This window comes from Panulirus ornatus, chromosome 2 (genome assembly GCF_036320965.1).
Source record: "Panulirus ornatus isolate Po-2019 chromosome 2, ASM3632096v1, whole genome shotgun sequence".
NCBI lineage: Eukaryota > Metazoa > Arthropoda > Malacostraca > Decapoda > Palinuridae > Panulirus > Panulirus ornatus.
The window spans coordinates 22,299,402-22,321,960 of NC_092225.1; the positions used below are offsets into that span (position 1 = coordinate 22,299,402).

At 50.2% G+C, this 22,559-nt stretch overlaps 1 protein-coding gene across 5 annotated transcripts in view; it reads left to right on the top strand.

The window, feature by feature from the left end:
- Positions 1-4,083: 4,083 nt before the first annotated feature.
- The window catches only part of LOC139754161 (uncharacterized), a 448,889-nt gene continuing 430,413 nt past the window's right edge, over positions 4,084-22,559 (top strand). For 4 of the 5 annotated variants that reach the window (XR_011713842.1, XM_071671339.1, XM_071671349.1 and 1 more), the window contains exon 1: positions 4,084-5,663. Coding sequence is in view for 4 of the 5 variants with exons in the window: in XM_071671339.1 (XP_071527440.1) it covers positions 5,604-5,663 (60 nt within the window). In the remaining variant the exon portion in view is untranslated. The remainder of the gene's footprint in view (positions 5,664-22,559) is intronic. The other variant, XM_071671330.1, reaches the window with a different exon arrangement.

The window sequence follows — 22,559 nt, forward strand, 5'->3', positions numbered from 1 at the left end:
AAACTCCCACAATAATACCCGAGGGCTTTCTAATATTGCCGAGCGAGAATTATAGTAGATTAATCCAATAAACAAACCTTTAGTAGATGAATTTGATACTGTTTACAGTATGATTATGTTATATTTATTTCGCAACTAATCATTATTATGGTAAAAGAATGTAGGAGTTGTTGATATGATTATGGGTTGGTGGTGGGCGTTGCTGAGGTGGACACAGTGGAAGTTTCGTAGAAAACGTGGACGGTGTTGATGTTTTCATCGTGTTATAACATTCGATTTACCAATATTACGTGCAGTGGGGAGTAGCATATATATATATATATATATATATATATATATATATATATATATATATATATATAGGGAGGTGTTACCGAGACGTTTTACCCCAGTGTCCATCATTTCTCTGCTCCTAATCTGATTAGGTTGCATACATACTCGTATCTATGTGGCCCCCATGGAAGGGGTCTAGGGTTTGAATGATGATATCGCTGAGAACATTAATTTCCTTTAGAACTTAATATGGAAGTTGAGGAAGGGTTCAAAGACTTGTGAGATTTGTAAAAGTCAGGAACAGGGTAATAGTTGAGAGGTTAAGATAGTGACCATTTTGAGATAGGCTGTAGTAATACATTAAATTAGATAGGAGCGAAATACGAGCAAGCACGGTTGCACGAATAGAGGTACAATCAGAGCACAGGAAGGATGTCTTCTGGTCCTTACCCTTAGAGAAAAATGTTTCTTTGACTGGAGTTAGAAATTGTTAATGGAAGGCCATTGGATTAGCAAAAGCGTCGTCAGGGGGTGAGGCAATGAGAGACATCCTAGGTGGAAAAGGGAACCCTTGTGAAATTTCGTTCTCCGTTACAGAGACAGAAAAAGCGAGTGTGACATGTGTTGTTTGAGATATCTCTGGCTAAAGAATAGAAAAGGCTTGTCCGTGGAAGAAGAGGCGAGTTACTTCCTCCTGGATAAAGGAACGCTTCAGCTCACGGATAACATTTGCAGTGATTTCGTGGCGAGATGAAAGGTTGAATGCGAGTCGGGAGGAAGGAAAGATTCTCCTGGTCCGGGGTGCCATGTCCCTGGCCTGAATGGCCTCAGGAGAGCGATGGTTGAACCTCCATGTTCAAGGAGGTAATGTTAGAAGAAGAGGGGATGTGTGCCTCCGTTCCTGCAACGATAAACTGTGCTACAAACGCCCAGCAGCAGAGACAAGAAAACGGAGGAGAGAGTAATCTTCCTTAGAAAAGTCTGAAAAGAATTGACGTGAGAGTTAAATCGCTGCAGTTGATGTGGCAACACCGTCTTTTAGCAGGGCCGGCCAGAGAGGAGTTGAGTAAGATGAGCAAAAGTGTACGAGAAATTTGTGAGATGAAACGTTTGGGGGCGGAGATTATTTAGTTTAACAGCTCGTGGGGATCAGAGGTTATTAGAGAACGGCAGTTGAGTGAGAGTGGCTGGAATATACGTAGGATGGTTGATGATGCTTCAAATCACTGTTAATAGAGTACAAGAGGGATCCAAGTCACTGTCAATAGAGTACAAGAGGGATCCAGCACTCTGAACCGGTTGCAGTGGAGGATTCCAACTACTACGTAGTTTCGTTGTACGTCGAAGTCCACCAAGCAGGAAGCTTCAAGTTGATGGTAAGACGTCGCTGCTCCATCCATGGCAGGGATTTGGACAGTCGGAGAAAGTTATGACGTCTGTAGAGATAGGAGAGCGCTAGACGAGAGAGAGAGAGAAAAAATAGTGGCAGCTGGAACACTTAAATCTTAAACCAGACGACGTTAAGCTCTGGTTATTCAAGGTCCATAAGGCGTGCAACAGGCGAGTTTGATGTAGGAATAAGCGCAGGTTCACCATATGAAACAGGATCGTGAGACTTGTAGCTACACACGAGAGAGAAATGTATGTAAACATTTCACATGAATCACCGAGATAATTATATTTGGAGAGGCGCCTGTTATATGGTAGTTAGTAAACACCTTAAGAATGTTGGTGAAATGAATGGAAATGGAAAAAAACAACGGTGTTGGTACGAATCACCGAGGTAATTATGATATTTGGAGAGGCACCTGTTATATGGTAGTTAGTAAACACCTTAAGAATGTGGAAATGGAAAAAACAAGGGTGTTGGTACGAGGCTGTGCTGTGCTGCCACTGCCGTACCTCTCGCTGGCAGCGGATCCTCCACACACCAGTGTGCCACCACGCACGGAACAAGGGGCCACAAGCTTACTGGACTATTCCGTGTTTGTATGCAGAGGATTGTCATGAGAAGAGAATGAGGAAGAAAATGATATGTGATTACAAGAAGTAGAGATGGGTAGGTGTGTTGTCTATGTTGTGAGAAGGGTGTGAAGATCATCCCGAAGCTAAAGATTTGTTAGGACAGAGAGCAGAACCAGCAGTCGTGACATGGAGGGTGTAAGGTGATGGTTCCGGACATCACTCCAACCTAACCAGTTCAGGAGGGTGTAGCACTTCCTCAGTGGCTGCTGTCAGCAACCTGCTGACACGGTGTGTGTAAGATGGTTCCGGGTGTTACTTCATCGCTCGTGTATCAGGACGGTGAGTGGGGCAGAGTGCAGTGGTTAGTGGGTCGAGTCAGTAGTTAGTGGGGCGCGTTTAATGGTTATTCGCCAGTGGGTCGAGGTTAAGGGTCACCACTAGGTTGGAGTTAATGGTTAGTGGGTCGAAGTTGATGTTCAGTGGGTTAGGGTCATGGTCAGGGGGTCGAAGTTAATGATGAATGGGTCGAGGTTAGTGGCCAGTGGCTGGAGGTTAATGGTCAGTGGGTCGAGGTTAGTGGTCAGTGGCTGGAGGTTAATGGTCAGTGGCTGGACGTCAGTGGTCAGTGGCTGGAGGTTAGTGATCAGTGGCTGGAGGTTAGTGGTCAGTGGCTGGAGGTTAGTGGTCAGTGGCTGGAGGTTAATGGTCAGTGGCTGGAGGTTAATGGTCAGTGGGTCGAGGTTAGTGATCAGTGGCTGGAAGTTAATGGTCAGTGGCTGGAGGTTAATGGTCAGTGGGTCGAGGTTAATGGTCAGTGGCTGGAGGTTAATGGTCAGTGGCTGGAGGTTAGTGATCAGTGGCTGGAGGTTAATGGTCAGTGGCTGGAGGTTAATGGTCAGTGGGTCGAGGTTAATGGTCAGTGGCTGGAGGTTAATGGTCAGTGGCTGGAGGTTAGTGATCAGTGGCTGGAGGTTAATGGTCAGTGGCTGGAGGTTAGTGGTCAGTGGCTGGAGGTTAGTGATCAGTGGCTGGAAGTTAATGGTCAGTGGGTCGAGGTTAGTGATCAGTGGCTGGAAGTTAATGGTCAGTGGCTGGAGGTTAATAGTTCGCTGATGAGAGTTGATGGGATGATGTTGACGTTGGCGTCACTGGTGAAGGGTGATGTTAGGATGGAAGGGGGTTAGGTTGCGTGGGTGGGTGTGGGGTAGTCACTCATGGTGGTGAAGGGAGGGGGATGAGCGTGGTGGTGTAGATAGTGATGAAGTTACTCAACAGATGTCCGTCTTCACGTGACCCGGCCTCCCTTCTTCCCTCCCTCCCTCCCTCCCTCCCTCCTTCCCTCCTTCCCTCCCTCCCTCCCTCCCTCCCTCCTTTCCTTCCCAGACCCAACCACCAACACCGCCCCACTGATCATCTGGCACCCCACCACATGCCGCCCATCCCGGCCTCATGGGCGTGGCACACTGTGCCTTGACCTTCCTCTGGCACCCTCGTATACCCTCACACCTCACACACAGAGAGAAAGAGAGAGAGAGAATCCTCCTCCTCTTCTCTTCCTCCTCTTCCTCTTCCTCCTCCTCCTCAGCTGTGGCTCAGAACCTTGAAGGGAGACGAGTCTGTAGGCGGGAGGTTGTGGACGCGAATGTATCGGGTTGTGGTCGTGTTTTTACCTTTTTTTTTTTTATTTGGGGGGGAGGGAGGGAGGAGGAGGAGGGTCGTCTGGCAGCGTGGTAGCTAGTGCCAGGGGGGGGGGGGAACCATGGGGGGGGGAGGGGAGTTAGTCCAGCTGCCACCACCACCGCCCATTTCCCCTCACGGCAGCCGCTCAGTCTCCCCTCAGCTGTGGTGAGGTACGGACGTGCCTTTGCCCCGCCGTTGCAGCTCGGCCCTCCTGCCTGCCTGACCCTCACTTTACGTCGTTATTGATCTGTTGAAAAGTGCCATCCCGCGTGCTGAGGCTTGGCACTGCCAGTTGCCAGCGCCCACCGTGCCATGAGAGGTGTCGCAGCTGCTTGATTTGACCTGGTCTCTTTTTTCTCTTTTCTCCCCCCGCCCCTCCCCCGTGAGACACTTGACCTCCCCTCGTCGTCGTCGTCGTCGCCCCCGGCTCCCGTCCCCCCCTCCCATCTCATCTGATATCATCTCCACATCTCTCCGTATCTCGTACATGAGACTGATCACGAAGCACTGCCCCAAGTCGACCACCAGCCAGCCTGTGCCTAACCTAACCACCTGACGCCTCCGATTCTGGCGGTGGCCTCGTGTGTTCGTGTGTGTGTGTGTGTGTGTGTGCGGGTGTGTGTGTGTGTGTAGCTGTATCTGTGTGTGTGTGTGTGTGGATGGGTGGGGTAGGTCGGTGCTAATCTCGAATGTGTAAGGTTTGACCTTGTACGTGGGTGTTGACCTTGCTGCCTGGGCCGTGACAGTGAGGAAGAGTACCCCCCCCTCAACCACCCCCACCCACCTCCTCTCTCTCAAACACACACCCCCTCCCCCTCCCTCCAAACACCCCCGCTGGTAACTGGTGCCATTGATCTGCTGGAGCAGCAGCAGCAGCAGCAGCAATAGACAAGACGATATACCTTCTGTTGAGAGCAAGTCAGGTGCTCCTCGGTCGTGCCATACACACTCACCTCTCTCTCGTGTCCCTCAGTCCTCTCGGAAAGTGATTTTTTCATGTGAAGTGATCTGTACAGTTCAGTGATCGGCTCGTACAGTGGAAGGTACAGTGTCCGGTGTTTCAGTGCCACAGGAGAGCCGTGACAGTGAAAAAAAAAAAGGAAGTAAAGAGTTGGTAATATACAGATGCAGTGTTCGTCGAATGTGGCTGGAGTGTTGAGCGGTATTGAGCAGGGGGGGCTGTGTGCGTGCGCTCACTACCTAGTGACGCCTTAGCTGAGCTAGGTCGCCCCTTGACCAGCAGGTCACCATCACCATCACTGGCAGACAGATAGCAGCAGCTGCAGCAGCTGATCAATACCAACCAAGAGGACAGTACTAACACAGAAGCATCCCCGGATGCGACAGTAGTAGACACAGCCGGGGCATCGGAAGAAGACACAGCAAAGCGGGAGGTGAAAGCGGAACGAGAGGCCGACAAAGAAACCGGCGTTAGCTCGTCTGTTCCGGCTCACAGACGTCTCTCCCTCTCTCCCTCTCTCCCTCTCTGTGGTGTGACAAGGCTCCACCATGAACCACAGACACCGCCGCCCCTGTCGAATGCCCCGTCTACAGGAGAAAGACGATCAAGTCCCCGTGAGGAGTGAGTAACAGCGCCTCCCTCCCTTCCCGAACCCGCCCACGCTGCCAACACTGCCCACCGCCACTGCCACCACACCACTGCCAACACCACCACCACCACCACCATGACCTCACAGCAACGACAACATCAGCACGACCAGAGCAGCCCGGACGTCCGTAGAAAGGTAAATGGTTCTCAGTGTCTCTTTCTCTCCACGTACATGGTTCCCTAACCTCTACTTCCTCTCTGCTTAATAGTAAGCCTCGACAACCGCATCTCACTCTTATCTGAGGAATCACGGGATTCCATGGCGATCTCCTGACCTTCCATTCGTCAGGACGACAAACCAATCCAGAGCATCAAACGTCGAAGGCTCTCGGTGTTTCCTTTGGAAATGCCTTCTCAGTCTCCGAATTGCCAACGGGTAACGCTTCGAACTCACCTCCTCCTCCTCCTCTTCCTCCATCTTCTTCTTCTTCTTCTTCTTCTTCTTCTTCTTCTTCTTCTTCTTCTTATTTTTCCTCTTCTTCTTCTTCTCTGCCACATCACCAGAAACACCCACGCCATGACCTCTTCATCCATCAGTACGACACACCGCCCATAAAACAACAAACATCGAAGGTCCTCAGCGTACCCCCGTGGGGAACGCCCTCCTTTCAATTTCTCCGAACTCCCTCAGAGGAACCTCTGTACGAACCCACCCTTTCATCCGTGACACTAGAGACGACCCACCCATCCACTTCGATGTCTCTCTCTCTCTCTCTCTCTCTCTCTCTCTCTCTCTCTCTCTCTCTCTCTCTCTCTCTCTCTCTCTCTCTCTCTCTCTCTCTCTGGGTCGACGGGGCCGGACTCCATGGCTGACCGTACTTCCGCGTGAGGGTAGGGTATATTGGCGTCGTGGGAGCCTGGCCTGGCCTGGCCTGGCTGGCTGGGGTCCCACACGTCTGTTGCTCGGCTTGATTTTGGCTTTACGGCCGCATGAAACTGTGTGTGTTAAAGGGCGACCCAGACCACGTATCCGACCGACCACCGTCTCTTCTGAAAACCCATCTATCTATCAATGTATTTATCTGTGTCTGTCTATGTATCTATCCGGCTGTCTATCCTTGAGGGCCAAATGTGTCACCAACGCCCCTGTACACTCTCTCTCTCTCTCTCTCTCTCTCTCTCTCTCTCTCTCTCTCTCTCTCTCTCTCTCTCTCTCTCTCTTTCTCTCTCCATAGTCACCACCATATCGTCATCACCACCACCATCACGTCACTGTCGCTCACCATCATCCCTAAACCTTCAGCCGGATGGAGTTTAGTTCCGGGTTCCAGTGTGACGTTCGTGGGAGGAGGCCCTACTCCCCCCCCCCCCCCTCCTCTAAAAAAAGAAAGTGGGGGTTGGGGGGAATTAATACAGTTCCACCAGCCTATTGCTATACACATTTTGTGAGGCAGAATGTACTCTTGGACTCAGGGCATAGTGGGCTGTAAGGGCTTCGAATACCCTTAAGGAACTGTGCTAAGCGTAATGGTAAACACAGGGGGAGGTCTACTGGTGTTTACGTAAACTATAAATGGGAGAAAATATACCTTTTTTTTTTTGAACTGGGTTTTATGAGAGGTTATGGTTTGGAGTCGTGGTCTATTACAGATGGAAAGGATCCGGTGATTTTCATGTCCAAGCTGTAAAATGTTCGTAGTATTTCCCATTGTGTGAATTAGTGTTCGTGTGTAGTATTTCCCATTGTGTGAATTAGTGTTCGTGTGTAGTATTTCCCATTGTGTGAATTAATGTTCGTATGTTGTATTTCCCATTGTGTGAATTAGTGTTCGTATGTAGTATTTCCCATTGTGTGAATTATCGCTTCATTTCATTTCTCAGCTGTCACTGAAGATCATTTCTTGTATCCTTCACTGTAAAAATTATAGTCAAGATCTTTTTACGTGTAAATCATGTATTTTGCATGTACGTAATAGAGACCTTGAATGTGGCAGGTGTAAATGATACGTCTTGCTTTCTTGCTGTAAATCGGAATATTCACTGTATTTTGATTACCCAAGTTGTTATTTTCTATAATATATTAGTTTATGATAGTGCATTGTATTGTATTTTAATGCTGTAAGATTTAGCCTGTGTTATTTTTTACCTGTAAATTATATGACCCCCCTTTTTTTTATTTGTAAATGTATTTTGATACTTCTTGGCTGTAAATGGGTTACCATCTCTTACATTCTTGGTCTGAATGATGGCCTTTATGATTTACCGAATACAGGTGCCTGTATTTCGCCTGCTTCCTCCCAAGGTAAACGATTTACAACAATGAAAACGGGTAGACCAATGTACTTTAAAAGCTTTCCAGCTCCGTAAAAAAATGAAGACAAAGGATACAAGAATGGCTAAGAGCTCCGTATATATATATATATATATATATATATATATATATATATATATATATATATATATATATATATATATATATATATATATAATGGAGACGGGTAAATGCTCGCAATCTTCGTCAGCGATTTACAACAATGGCGAAGTCATCAAGTGGCCTTTAAAGGGTTCGAGGCCGTAACATTTGTATGCTAGGAGGGAAGGAAGGAGAGGGAGGGGAGAAAGGGGGTCGCTCTTGGAGGCAACGCCTGCGTGGTATTACTGGTGCGTGTTTGGAGGTTGGATACACTGTGGATATTGGCACTATTGTCGGATGTGTGTGTGGTCACTGTAGGTTTACGTTATCTTCTTCCGTTATCCTAGGCTGAGTTCTCTTCCTTATTCCTAGGCTGAGTTCTCTTCCTTTATCCTAGGCTGAGTTCTCTTCCTTATTCCTAGGTTGTCTTCTCTTCCTCATTCCTAGGCTGAGTTCTCTTCCGTTATCCTAGGCTGAGTTCTCTTCCTTTATCCTAGGCTGAGTTCTCTTCCGTTATCCTAGGCTGAGTTCTCTTCCTTATTCCTAGGCTGAGTTCTCTTCCTTATTCCTAGGCTGAGTTCTCTTCCGTTATCCTAGGCTGAGTTCTCTTCCTTTATCCTAGGCTGAGTTCTCTTCCGTTATCCTAGGCTGAGTTCTCTTCCTTTATCCTAGGCTGAGTTCTCTTCCTTATTCCTAGGCTGAGTTCTCTTCCTTATTCCTAGGCTGAGTTCTCTTCCTTATTCCTAGGCTGAGTTCTCTTCCTTATTCCTAGGCTGAGTTCTCTTCCTTGTTCCTTGCCTGGCTTCTCTTCATTATTCCTGGACTGGTAACCTTAATCTCAGGCTGAGATGTTCCACAATAAAAGCGTATCACGACCTTCATCACCTGCTTCATTATTATTTTGTGCGTGTGTGAACTGTTTCGTTCGTGAAATCATTTCTCCCTGAAGGTGAATTGTTCTCCCTTGTTAAGTCCGTTGCTTCGGTACAGAGCGAGCTGTTTCACTGGAGGGATGAATGGCGTTGTTATTGGAATTTCTTCATGGGGCTAATCCTTGAGGTAAGGAGCTGCTTCACCGTCGAATTCACTGTTCCTGTGTCAGATCCTTCGTGACTTGGAGTGTAAAGCTACTGTTAATGGTCAGTTGTACCGGTTGTAAAGTGCTTCGTTACGGCTCGAACCGCGTCAGTATTGGCTGAAGCGATTCGTTCTTCAAACGAGCTGATGCATTTAAGAGTGACCTGCCTGCCTCGTCGTTGTTTGAGTGAACGTTGTTTCGTTTTTTTTTTCAAATGCTTCGTGACTGAGTTCCACTCACCCTTGTTGGTTCATTGATTCGGTGTGAGAGTTGGATGTCTCGTTATGGGGTGGGGACGAGACTGATTCGTTTTGGAGCGAACCGATGCGCCGGAGATCTACATACGACGTTGTTGTTGTTGAGCTTGTTTGTCCTAAAGTCAACTATTTTTGTTATTTGTTGGTGTCAAGTGAACTATTCCGCTGTTGCCAACCCCCGAGCCCCCGCTGCCTACTGATACTCTGAGCAACACCGCTTCGTTTGGTAGGTGGAAGCGTCTCGCTTCGTCGTCTCGCTTTTCCGACGGGCGAGAAGAGATCGTAGTGGTGTGTGTGATATCTGACAAGGCTCAGTGGGTTCGACGCCCACCTGATTGTACACAGTGGTCATCTGGTATCATCCATTCTTGAGTCTCTCTCTCTCTCTCTCTCTCTCTCTCTCTCTCTCTCTCTCTCTCTCTCTCTCTCTCTCGCAATCGTCGTTTGATAACAGCCGAACCCCAGACCCAACACCAAACTCCTCCTCCCCTTTCCCTTCCCTCCTCACCCCACCCCACTCCGCCACCCACCTACCCAACTACCCTCCCCCATCCACTACCCTCCCTCCCCTCCCCTCCACTGCTTCTGCAATATTGATTCGACTGTCTTGCAAGACACTCTGCTTTGGCCTTCTGGTCCTCTCTCTCTCTCTCTCTCTCTCTCTCTCTCTCTCTCTCTCTCTCTCTCTCGTGTCTGGAGGGTGGCGGAATTACCCCCATTACGTTGCGACGCACCTTCCTTCGATCTCGACGCCGAGAATTATCCCTTTATTTTGCTGCCTTGGGGGAAGGGTGGAGGGGATAGGGAGGTCTCTCTCTCTCTCTCTCTCTCTCTCTCTCTCTCTCTCTCTCTCTCTCTCTCTCTCTCTCTCTCTCGGGGTCCTCGTTTCCAGAGGCGTTGAGGCATTTTGGGAAAAATGGTCCACGCGAGGAGGAGGAGGAGGAGGAGGAGGGCTCCTGCTGCCTTCAGAGATTCTTCAGCGTCGGCGTTGAGGATGGTCCGCTGGTCGCTTAGTACCCGCCCCGCCCCGCCCCTTGTGGCCTCCGAGCGAGCTACCGGCGTTGAAGGCGTTGGAATGATCTGCGTTGGCCTGATCCTTGAGGGTCTCGTCAAAGGCCAGGACATCGTAGGAAAGGGTCGTCCCGTCGTGCTGAAGGGTCTTGTTCAAGGGCCGTACGGTCATGGTCAAGGGTCGTACCGTTATGGTCAAAGGTCGTACCGTCATGGTCAAGGGTCGTACCGTCGTGCTCAAGGGTCGTACCGTCATGGTCAGGGGTCGTACCGTCGTGCTCAAGGGTCGTACCGTCATGGTCAGGGGTCGTACCGTCATGGTCAAGGGTCGTACCGTCGTGCTCAAGGGTCGTACCGTCATGGCCAGGGGTCGTACCGTCATGGTCAAGGGTCGTACCGTCGTGCTCAAGGGTCGTACCGTCGTGTCGAAGGAGTTAGAACCTCAGTATACTGCAATGGACACTTTTAGAACTCCCTTTTCAAGACGTTTGAATTGAACCCCCAAATGAACGCTGCGTTGGGCTGCTCTTTGATGTATGGATGTGTGTGTGTGTGGGGGGGGGGAGTGGGCGACTTTCGGCGTTGGAAGGCGTTGGCAATTACCCACACGCTGGCCAGCATTGCCACCGCCACTGTTGGCAGGGAGAAGTCTCCAGTCAAACGTGTGGCCATTACCAACACTGATGTCAGAGACTACATTATCACAGGCTTTGAGTCATGGGCTATTCTGCCTCACTAATCAATTCATCATCATCATCATCATCATCATTAAGACTTATCTCATTAACACTGTCATCTCATTAAGAATGTCATCTCATTAACTCGCATCAACGCTGTCATCACTCACTATCACACCATGAATAGCCTCATCCTCTTCACTAGTCACTATCACCGGGGGGGGGGGTCTTCACCATTACCCTAGCTGTCATCTTCACCATCATCATCATCATCATGATCACATTCATCATGGTCGCCGGCAGTAATCTTACTGTTGACCTGTCTTGGTGTCCGATGGACAGACAAGGGGTCACTTCTGGTCATGGGGTCACACTTGATCAGTAGGTTGCAATTTTTCATGGGATCACAGGGCAAACCCTCTTCATGAGGTCACACACCTGGTCAAGCGGTCGTCGCACCAGGTCACGTGGCTGGTGACCCAGGTCACGAAGGAACCTTCTCCGGGTGGGCAGTCTTACCTGCTAACGTGACCCGATTTTTTTTTTCTGACTCGGTCATTATATAGTTGGGTCAGTTGGCTCCGTAAAATCTTTAATGAAAGGTTCCAGGTTCCAGGTTTCTTTGTGTATTGGTAAATGGATATGTCCAGGTGCGTCGGGGGAGAAGAAGGTGCTGGTATAGGTGGGTAATGGGGATTTGAAAACCCCTGGCGCTGCTGTTTGCAGATGACGCCGTGATGGTGGTTTACAATGACGAGAGTTAAGTGTTCTTTTTTTTATTTCTGGAAGGTGGAGGAAAATTGTAAAGGAATTGTTGTGAGCAGATGTTTGCCAGAGTAAATTGTTGGTCTTGTAGAAGTTTGAGTGACAAATGGTGTTAGATGGAGGGAGGCCGAGTGAAGCTCAAAGGTTTGCAAATATCTTGGGATCATCTATTTTTATCGGTGAGGGTTGGGGAATGGAGAGTGTGTGAGGGACGGGATGAGTGCTGCATAGCGAAGTGGGTTGGAAGAAGGGATAGGACTGAAGAGGGAAGGAGGGGAATGAACGGAGGGGGAAGACAAGCGCCAGAGATGGATCTGTGTGGACTGGGATGCGGAGAAGGAGGTGGAGGAGGAGCAAGAAGGAAGAGAATGATGGTGAAGACTTGTAAGTTGGATAAACGAGTGATTTAACACATCACTGATGAAGGTTCTGAGATCATGAAGGTTGTTGGTGGTGGGGGGGGAAGTGTGGGAATGTTTGGGTAGCAGTAGGAGAGAGAGAGAGAGAGAGAGAGAGAGAGTTCCAACATAGGAACAGGTAGAGATGGGATCGTGTAAGGTGCTGGACGGGGGGGACCAGATATAGTGTGTGGTGGTAGTGACAAGTGATCTGGACACTGACATGTAACCTCACCAGAGTGTGGCTAGTTGTCTGCAGTGTGTGTGTGTGTGGAGTGTCTCCTCCTCCTCCTCCTCCTCCTCCTCCTCCTCCTCCTCCCTCCACAGAGTCTGGCAACAATATTTTGAATACGACTTACAAAAGCACATTCTCTTTAAGGTTTTGTGGGACGCAACCAGCAGACAGCCTAACATCTGTTAAGCGCAGTTTAAATTGTATTTGACATTTGATAATCCTGTGTATTAGAGCGCCCTGTAACTATGTCTGTACAAAAAAAAAAAAAAGGACGTTAATTCTGGAGGCTTCTCCAGCTTTATGGCTCGGTCTAGCACCAAGCTGCTCTGGACTGCCAAGCTGTTTGGGGCAGCAGCAGCAGCAGCAGCGGTAGCGGTGCGTAAGCCTGCGTAACCACCACATTTAGTAGTGTTGGTCGGCAACACTTGTCCAGGAACTTCGTCAGCGAGTTCTTGAACTTCGTCTTTCCGGTTTCCCCCCCCCCAACACACACACACACTTGCTGCAGCCTTCTGCATGTCTTCGGTAATATCCGAGTCTTCCATGTTTGACGGTGGGGAATAACGAAGACTAATTTTGAGGCTAGATTGGCTGAGAATAACCCCGGCTTCTCCTCATGTGTCGTACTGCCGTGCGTGCGTCGCGTCGGCTGTCCCAACACCATCATAGAGTGTAGCACCTTGGTGGGCTCAGTCGTCGTCCTACCCCCTGGCTAGAGTACAGCCTCCTCATCACGTGATCCCAGTCGTCGCCAGGAGAGAGAGAGAGAGAGAGAGAGAGAGAGAGAGAGAGAGAGAGAGAGAGAGAGAGAGAGAGAGAGAGAGAGAGTACAGCCTCAGTGCTTTCAGACGACCCTAGTAAAGAGTCTGGCTGGTCTCGTGACTTTCAGTCGTCTTCAGGAGGGAGGGAGAGAGAGAGAGAGAGAGAGAGAGAGAGAGAGAGAGAGAGAGAGAGAGAGAGAGAGAGAGAGAGAGAGAGTACAACCTCAGTGCTTTCAGACGTTCCCAGTGGTTAAGATTTATGGCCGGGGTTTTATCTCGGTCTACGAATGATCTCTGTGTGTATGTATGTACACCCTGAAGACCCGGGCTGGTTTCACCAGCCTTGGTAGATGACGGTGGTTTTTGGGCACAGAACAGAGTTAACCTGGTCTGAATAGAGTTAAGTGTCTCAGTCAGTGCCCGTGTGTGTGTGTGTGTGTGTCTTTTAGACTGTCGCTAACCAGTCAGGGAGACTGTGCCATTGTCTGACAGTCAACAGAGGGAGGAAGATCAACCATGGTTTAGAATGACATCAAAGATAAACGCCTCCTTGAATCTGGGCTTGGGCCAGGGGCAGATAAACCGGTTTTAAGAGGCGAGTGTTGAGGTGCTTCTAAACGGCCTGTGGGTCGTTCTAGGTCGTAGGTCAGGGTTGTCGTGTGGTGGACGGAAGGGCCGGGAGGGGAGGGTGTGGGATAGGAGACACACACACACACACACACACACACACACACACACACACACACCTGTCGCTCTGACACTACATTTTTGTCTCGATGACGTAGTGGACCTTATAGTATGTTAACGAACCTCTCTCTCTCTCTCTCTCTCTCTCTCTCTCTCTCTCTCTCTCTCTCTCTCTCTCTCTCTCTCTCTCATTGGAAAAGGAAAAGAAAAACTCTCTCTCTCTCTCTCTCTCTCTCTCTCTCTCTCTCTCTCTCTCTCTCTCTCTCTCTCATTGGAAAAGGAAAAGAAAAATCTCTCTCTCTCTCTCTCTCTCTCTCTCTCTCTCTCTCTCTCTCTCTCTCTCTCTCTCATCGGAAAAGGGGGAAAAAAAAGAAAAACTTTCTCTCGACTTCGAGACTGGGACTTCGAGAGTGGGAGGCGAGACTCGCCAGGAAGAGTTTCAGAAATTCTATGATTCCCTGGAAAGGGACGTTGATTATCATTAATTTCCGGTATCCCTGTGATGACCCGGATTATCGCCATAATGGACGGAATTATCGTGAAGTTTGCCGCCATCTCGCTAAGGGAAGTTAGCAGGTTAGTTAAGGGAGGGGGTAAAGGGAGAAGAAGACATTGTTAGGGGTATAGTTTTAAAAGGGGGGGATGGGTGAGGGGGGAAGATGGGAAGTGGTTGAGGAACGTTTCTGTGGTTGGGGAAGTGTTGGAGGAGAGCATTCTCAGTGGTTGGGGAAGTGTTGGGGAGCATCTCTGTGGTTAGGGAAGTGACGGAAGGGGTACCTGTGCTTGGAGAGTGTTGGAGAAGTGTTACGTTAAGATTTAGGAAGCGCTGCTGCTGTTAAGAGGGAAGTGGAGACGCCCTCTACGGGTTGGGAAGTGTTGAGGAAGTGTTGGATAGCTCGTCTGTGGCTGGGGAAGTGTAGAGGCGGGCCTCTGTTGTTGGAGAGTGACGAGGAAATGTTGGAGAGGTCATCTCTGTGGTTGCCAGAGTGATGGGGAGCGTTGGAGAAGTGTTGGAGACGGGTCTCTGTTAGAGTAATGTTATTAACTGGTGAGGAGCGCTGGACAGGGCCTCTGACGTTGGAGTGATATTGGAGAAGTGTTGGAAGATGAGTTAGAGAGCATCTGTAAGGGTCAGAAGGTGTCGGGGAGGTGTTGGGGAACGCCTCTGTGGTCAGGCAAGGTTTTAGAAGCACCACCTGGGATTCGGGAGTCGTAGGGATCGCTGGGGGAAAGTATTAGGACGGTCCCGTCGGTGGGAAGTGATTGGGAAAGTTTATGAGCGTTAGGAAAGTGTTGGAGAGTTTCAGAGAGCGCCTCTGTGGTTGGGAGAAGGTTGGCATTGTTGGGGAAGTTAGCTGGGAAGCGCTCAGGTGGGTGGGGAAGTGGTTGGATCACCCTCTCTGGGATGGGGAAGTGTTTAGATCACCCTTTCTGGGGTTGGAAAAGTGTTAAGGATGATTGGATAATGTTGGGGAAGTGTTAAGAGCCCCTTCTGTGGTTGAGGAAGTGTTAAGAGCCCCTTCTGTGGTTGAGGAAGTGTTAAGAGCCCCTTCTGTGGTTGAGGAAGTGTTAAGAGCCCCTTCTGTGGTTGGGGAAGTGTTAAGAGCCCCTTCTGTGGTTGGGGAAGTGTTAAGAACCCCTTCTGTGGTTGGGGAAGTGTTAAGAGCCCCTTCTGTGGTTGGGGAAGTGTTAAGAGCCCCTTCTGTGGTTGGGGAAGTGTTAAGAGCCCCTTCTGTGGTTGGGGAAGTGTTAAGAGCCCCTTCTGTGGTTGGGGAAGTGTTAAGAGCCCCTTCTGTGGTTGGGGAAGTGTTAAGAGCCCCTTCTGTGGTTGGGGAAGTGTTAAGAGCCCCTTCTGTGGTTGGGGAAGTGTTAAGAGCCCCTTCTGTGGTTGGGGAAGTGTCTGATAACCCCTTTTGTGGTTGGGGGAGTATCTGGTAACCCCTTCCGTGGTTGGGGAAGTGTGTGGTAGCCCCTTTCCGTGGTTGGGGAAGTGTGTGGTAGCCCCTCTCCGTGGTTGGGGAAGTGTGTGGTAGCCCCTCTCCGTGGTTGGGGAAGTGTGTGGTAGCCCCCCTCCGTGGTTGGGGAAGTGTGTGGTAGCCCCTCCGTGGTTGGGGAAGTGTGTGGTAGCCCCCCTCCGTGGTTGGGGAAGTGTGTGGTAGCCCCCTCTCCGTGGTTGGGGAAGTGTGTGGTAGCCCCTCTCCGTGGCTGGGGAAGTGTGTGGTAGCCCCTCTCCGTGGTTGGGGAAGTGTGTGGTAGCCCCTCTCCGTGGTTGGGGAAGTGTGTGGTAGCCCCTCTCCGTGGTTGGGGAAGTGTGTCTGGTAGCCCCTCTCCGTGGTTGGGGAAGTGTGTCTGGTAGCCCCTCTCCGTGGTTGGGGAAGTGTGTGGTAGCCCCTCTCCGTGGTTGGGGAAGTGTGTCTGGTAGCCCCTCTCCGTGGTTGGGGAAGTGTGTGGTAGCCCCTCTCCGTGGTTGGGGAAGTGTGTGGTCGCCCCTCTCCGTGGTTGGGGAAGTGTGTGTGGTAGCCCCTCTCCGTGGTTGGGGAAGTGTGTGGTAGCCCCTCTCCGTGGTTGGGGAAGTGTGTGGTAGCCGCTCTCCGTGGTTGGGGAAGTGTGTGTGGTAGCCCCTCTCCGTGGTTGGGGAAGTGTGTGTGGTAGCCCCTCTCCGTGGTTGGGGAAGTGTGTGGTAGCCCCTCTCCGTGGTTGGGGAAGTGTGTGTGGTAGCCCCTCTCCGTGGTTGGGGAAGTGTGTGGTAGCCCCCTCTCCGTGGTTGGGGAAGTGTGTGTGGTAGCCCCTCTCCGTGGTTGGGGAAGTGTGTGTGGTAGCCCCTCTCCGTGGTTGGGGAAGTGTGTGTGGTAGCCCCCTCTCCGTGGTTGGGGAAGTGTGTGTGGTAGCCCCTCTCCGTGGTTGGGGAAGTGTGTGTGGTAGCCCCCCCTCCGTGGTTGGGGAAGTGTGGCAGAGAGCCGATGTTGCTGGGATAGTCAGTGTCGGGTCAGGTCTTATGGGAGGTTGTAGGGGAGACCAGTTTAACGTAAATAGATCACCTCTCTATTTCCCAGCATCAACTAAATTATTAAATGAATTATCGTGTAAAGAAGTTCCCAGAAATGCAATTATGTTGCCCTAGTAGCGAGGGACGGGCGCTGCAGCGATGGTGAAGATGGTGAGGGGTTACTGCAGTGATGGTGAGGGGCACTGCACTGATGGTGAGGATGGTGAGGGGTTCAGCATCGATGGTGAAGATGGTGAGGGGTTACTGCAGTGATGGTGAAGATGGTGAGGGGTACTGCAGTGATGGTGAGGGGCACTGCACTGATGGTGAGGATGGTGAGGGGGTTCAGCTTCGATGGTGAGGATGGAGAGGGGGTTCTGCAGTGATGGTGAAGATGGTGAGGGGTACTGCAGTGATGGTAAGAATGGTGAGGGATTCTGCAGTGATGGTGAGGGGCACTGCAGTGATGGTGAGGATGATGAAAGATGCTGTAGTGATGGTGAGGGATACTGCAGTGATGGTGGGGATGGTGAGGGGCTCTTCACTGATGGTGAGGATGGTGAAGGGTGTGTTACAGTGATGGTGATGATGGTGAGGGGTGGTCGAGGATGATGAGGTAAAGTGATAATGATATGGGTGTGCTGGGAATGGTGAGTGGCGGTGTAGATGGTGACGAGGCTGAAGAACAGGGATGCTGGTGAAGAATGGTGACATGGAGACATAATAACAGGAAATTATATAGTCACACACACACACACACACACACACACACACACACACACCGGCCCTCCGTGGTGTATTGGTTAGCTTACTGACCATAAGTTAGCAAGGACTCATCCGGGGTCGGGCCCGCACAGGTTCGAATCTTAGGCGCGGCAGTCGGCCCACAACCATCCCAAGTGTTCATCCACCCCTTGGGGCTGGACTGTAAATGGGCACCGGGCTTAAGCTGGGGTATGTATGTGTGTGTGTGTGTGTGTGTGTGTGTGTGTGTGTGCGTGTATACATGGGAGTAAAGACACGGGACATATACGAGAGACGGGGCAACAGGAGTGTAAAACTCCCCCCCCCCCCCCCCCTCAACAAACACATAGTACGCACAGATCCTCATCTAACAGACAGACAGACAGACAGACAGACAGACAGACAGACGTACAGACAGACGTACATACAGACGTACAGACAAACTTAGACCAAGCCAGTGGGAAAGGAGGAAGGGACGCAGTAGCCGGCCGTGGGGGAACATTGCCTGTTGTCTTGCTGAGCGTGGTTGATGGGAAAGGAGGAGAGGGGAGTGTGAGAGGAGCGTGGGATAGGGTGTGAGTGTGAGAGGGGCGTGGGAGAGGGAGGGTGTCTCAGGGGAGCGTGGGAGAGAGGCGAGTATGAGAGGAGCATAGGAGAGGGGAGCGTGTGAGTGAGAGGGTTGTGGGAGAGTTAAATGTAAGCGGAACGTGGGAAAGGAGTGAATGTGAGGGGAGCGTGTGAGAGATGTGATTGTGAGTGAGAAGAGCACGGGAGAGGGATGAGTGTGTGAGTAGACTGGAAGAGGTTTCAGCGTAGGAAGATCGTGGGAGAGAGTTGGGTGTGAGAGGATATGGGAGAGGGTCGCGTGTGACAGAGACTGGTGTGGGGGGAGCATGGGAAAGGGATGAGTGTAGGGGGTGCGTGAGGGAGAGGAGTGAGTATGAGTGATAAGAGCATGAAGAGAGAGAGAGAGAGAGAGAGAGAGAGAGAGAGAGAGAGAGAGAGAGAGAGAGAGAGAGAGAGAGAGGCCTACGTAGCCCCCCATATATCCCCCTCCATCTCTCATTTTCCCCAGAGATTAAGGGAAGGGAGGGTAATGCCTTGATCCCAGGCCTCTCCCCCTCCCCAGTGAAGAACAATGAAGGAACCGGAGTCGTGAATAACTGTCACACTCTCCTCACAGTGAATAACAGGTGAAAAATGTACTCTTGAACAGTGATGGTTATGAAGTGTGTGTGTGTGTGTAATTACCTATTTGTACCGTACGGGGAGGGAGTTCTACACTCGCGGGTCCTCATCCCTTGAACTTTCTCTCCCATAACGCAGCTTTTTAAACTTACGTCTGTGCCGCCTCTCTTCCTAGTGCCTTCACTGACATGGTGGTGTAGGCAGTTTTCCTGTAAACACTCTTAGATAATCTGTATCTCTGTGAGAATCCAAATTTCCCTCAATCTATCTCTTGATAAACAAAATCTGCCGTCATTAGTGCGTTACCATCTTCTGAGAAGTGTGGGTCTTTAATGCTTCACCTGTCGTCCTAATTGTTCATTTATTACCCTTGTATGTTTGTCTTGGTTCATCAAAACAATTCTCTGACTCGACTGACTGACTATGCACTTCTTTTCTACAGTTACTCTTCCCTTTGTGTGTTGTGTGAATGGCTCATCGTCCAGTATGCCCTAAAATTTAAAGATGTCTCCTTTTCCTTTCTCCTTTCTTTCCCTGAAGATGTCTACTCCTGTCTCCTCACTTTACCTGAAGACATCTCCTTCCTCCTCTCTTTCCATCCTTCCAGTCACGTATATCGCCCAGAAAGCACAAGTAAGATCTAATCTTTCTTATAAGCTTTCCCATCACTAAGTACTATATCAGGTGCATTCCCTCCCCCAACTCGATCGTGGAATTCCAGCTCTCTATACCATGTGTCACCAAGTCCATCTGGGTCGGTATACATTACTTCCAAGTCTGGCAGCGTCTCCACTTCGTTAAGCACTCCAGACTTGCCTATGGTATTGGGGGGTCCCCCCCCGTCCTCTTGTCTGATATGGTGTCTCCAGTCTTTTGCCTCCCACGACCGTAGTTTTTTGCCTTGTGTTTTAGAAGACTTCGTTTGGGCTTGGAAATGTTCTCTCTGGCAGTACTTTGCAGAGATTTATGCTCTTGTGTCCCTCCCGTCGCCAAGCAGGCTCGGGAAAAGATATTACCCACCTTTTTTCCTCAGTGACCGTATAAGAACTGTGGTGTGTGTGTGTGTGTGTGTGTGTGTGTGTGTGTGTGTACGTTTCGTCATCGACCTCTCAGGGAATGCGGAAGATTAGTCGATTATTGAATAATGTGAGCGATAATGAGGAGCTCTAATGCACCATTTGGTGAGGAGAGAATAGCAGGGGAAGTCTAGAGAAAGAGGGTGAGTCAGGGAGTGAAGTTTTACGAAGGCTAGCATGGGGGACATCCCCCCTTTACCCACCCCACCATAAACAAGCAGTAGTCCTCACCCCCGACCAGCTTCGTGTCTGCAGACATTACGGTACAGCTGCGCCAAATTTTCTCTTTACATAATAAATCCTAGGGAGATGGAGGTCTCTGGGTGGACAACTCCATTATCTCTCAAACATGTTTTGACGATAAAAGGATCGTCTTTTAAGTGCAGTGGCGGCGGTGGTGATGGTGGCGACGGAGGGCGTTGCTTGCCACCACTGGAAACAAGCAAGGCCTCGGACGTCTTCGCATCCCATTCTCGTGCTACCAGACGAAGTCGCCACACCCACCCACCATCATCACTCCCCCTCCTCCTTCCCCTTTCTCCACCTAACACTGGTTTTGTGGACGTGGGGTAGGTGTACAACATCAAACTACAACCCACTTTTTTTATTTTCAAGTAAAGACACGATACCCTGCACTCATATACGTTATCTATTATTCAGGCAAGGTAACCTCTACCCATTTTCTCTCTTTTCACGTTATTGTTCTTTTCCCATATGTGTATATATATATGTGTGTGTGTGTGTGTGTGTGTGTGTGTGTGTGTGTGTAGGCCATTAGATATAATAGCTATAAACAGGTAAAGGTCATGTAGCTTGTATCCACACAATACATCATAACATAGAGAATACAAAACAAAATGGGTTGTTTATCTGTATGTTCCACGAGTATCTAGAGCTAAATTGATCGAGAAATCTTTACATCATGAAATTTTCAGCGTCGATAATCATTCAAGTTGATCATGGTAAGGTTTTCCGTAAGTGATCTTAAGGTGTTTGCCTATGATGCCTTTGTAGTATCCGTAGCAACAATGTAGGATTCTCTGAGCTCCCTTTAAGGAAAATACTAGTGTGTGTGTGTGTGTTGAGACCAACCACACGAGGATGGACCGTTGTTACTTTCTGGATGAGGTCTTGACCTTGACCATATGTGCCATGTCTTTGCTCCTTGTGTGCCCCAGAGAGATATACACCCACTGATCGACCCCAGCCCTTAAGGTGAGGATGAACCCCTGGGTTTGGGGTATGGACCCCCGACATGCACGCCCGGGGATTCGAACCCATGCGTGGGTTACGACCGTGGGAATGCCCTTGGTGACCCATGGTCAGAGCGCGAACCACTGCACCACGAAGGCCAACACACTGGTATTAGGGTGGGGGGTGGGGGAGGGGGTCCTCCTCGTCTCCTGTCACCAGACCCTTGTCCCGATGATGACCCACGTCCGTAGTTAGGTTCTGGAAGGGTTGTTTGGCTGCCTCGTTAGCTGGCGTTATTACCCTTACTTCCCCCCCAGCTGAATAAACATCCACTGAATGACGTCTGCTCTGCCTTGCTGGGGAAGAGTGTAATTTGGCTGGGATCGTGGGCATCGGGCTGACGTGTTGGTTAGGTTGTTTGGGCTGTAAGCCTATCCATCTGCCAGGGTCGTTAGGGCCGTCAGGGTCAAGCTGTAACCACCCGTCGATAGGTTATGATCCATCTTCTTTCAAGTGGTCAAGGATGGCTATGACCATACACACGCTCGTTACGTAGTAAGGCCATTCGATGACTCCGTTTAGTTGGATGGTGGTTGGGTAGTGGTTGGAGGGTGGTTGGGTGGTGGTTGGTTAGTGGTTGGGTTGTGGTTGGGTGGTGATTGGGTTCTGGTTGAGTGGTGGTTGGGTGGTGGTTAGAAGGTGGTTGGATGGTGGTTGGGTTGTAGTTGGGTGGTGGTTGGGTAGTGGTTGGGTGGTGGTTAGAAGGTGGTTGGATGATGGGTAGTGGTTGGAGGGTGGTTGGGTGGTGGTTTGGCCTTCAGGACGATCAATTGCTAGGGTCATTTAAGGCCGCCGTCGTCAAGTTATAATCACCAGCCAAAAAAGACGAGAATTTTAGATGTTTAAGGATAGTTCAAAGGCCGCTCATACGCACATACCCCCACATTGCACAGAGCCCCTTCCCTGTGTGTGTGTGTGTGTGTGTGTGTGTGTGTGTGTGTGTCTGTCTGTCTGTGTAAAGACCCGTCAAGACTCAGCTTAGTACGGGCTCTTGGTCTTGTAACATTCGTCAATACTAAGCCAAGTAAACACCATGCTGTTCCTGTGATCCTTGGCGAAATGAATGAGATTATTTTCCCCCTCCCCGTTGTATGCCCACCCACCTGACGCACTTCAGGCAACAAGCCAAATAAATACTTGACTCGTTCTTCCGTCCCTGGACGTGTGCCTCGTTACTTTTTGTGTGTGTGTGTGTGTGTGTGTTTTTCCCTCCTCCTCCTCCTCCTCCTCCTCTTCTTCACTCCCATCCGACCTGACACGAACATTTTTGTATACCAATTAAGCTGTTGATGATCTAACCACCCCCCAGGTACAACCCTTGTTCAGAGCCGCCGATAACATAGTGTAGACCTCTCAGAGGCTAGGGGGGGTGGGGGAGAGGGGGGGCACTTGAGCACTTAACCAAGCACCCACTTGAGGGGTGCTGGGGGAGGGAGGGGGGGGGGCGCGGCTCGTCACTTGAGGGGATTCGTCTCGTCGTCCTCGAGAGCTATGAGTGCTTCCTTGTCCAAGGTCAACCTCACAGGCCTCGTAACAAATGGGGTTGTGAGGGGATTCTCTTA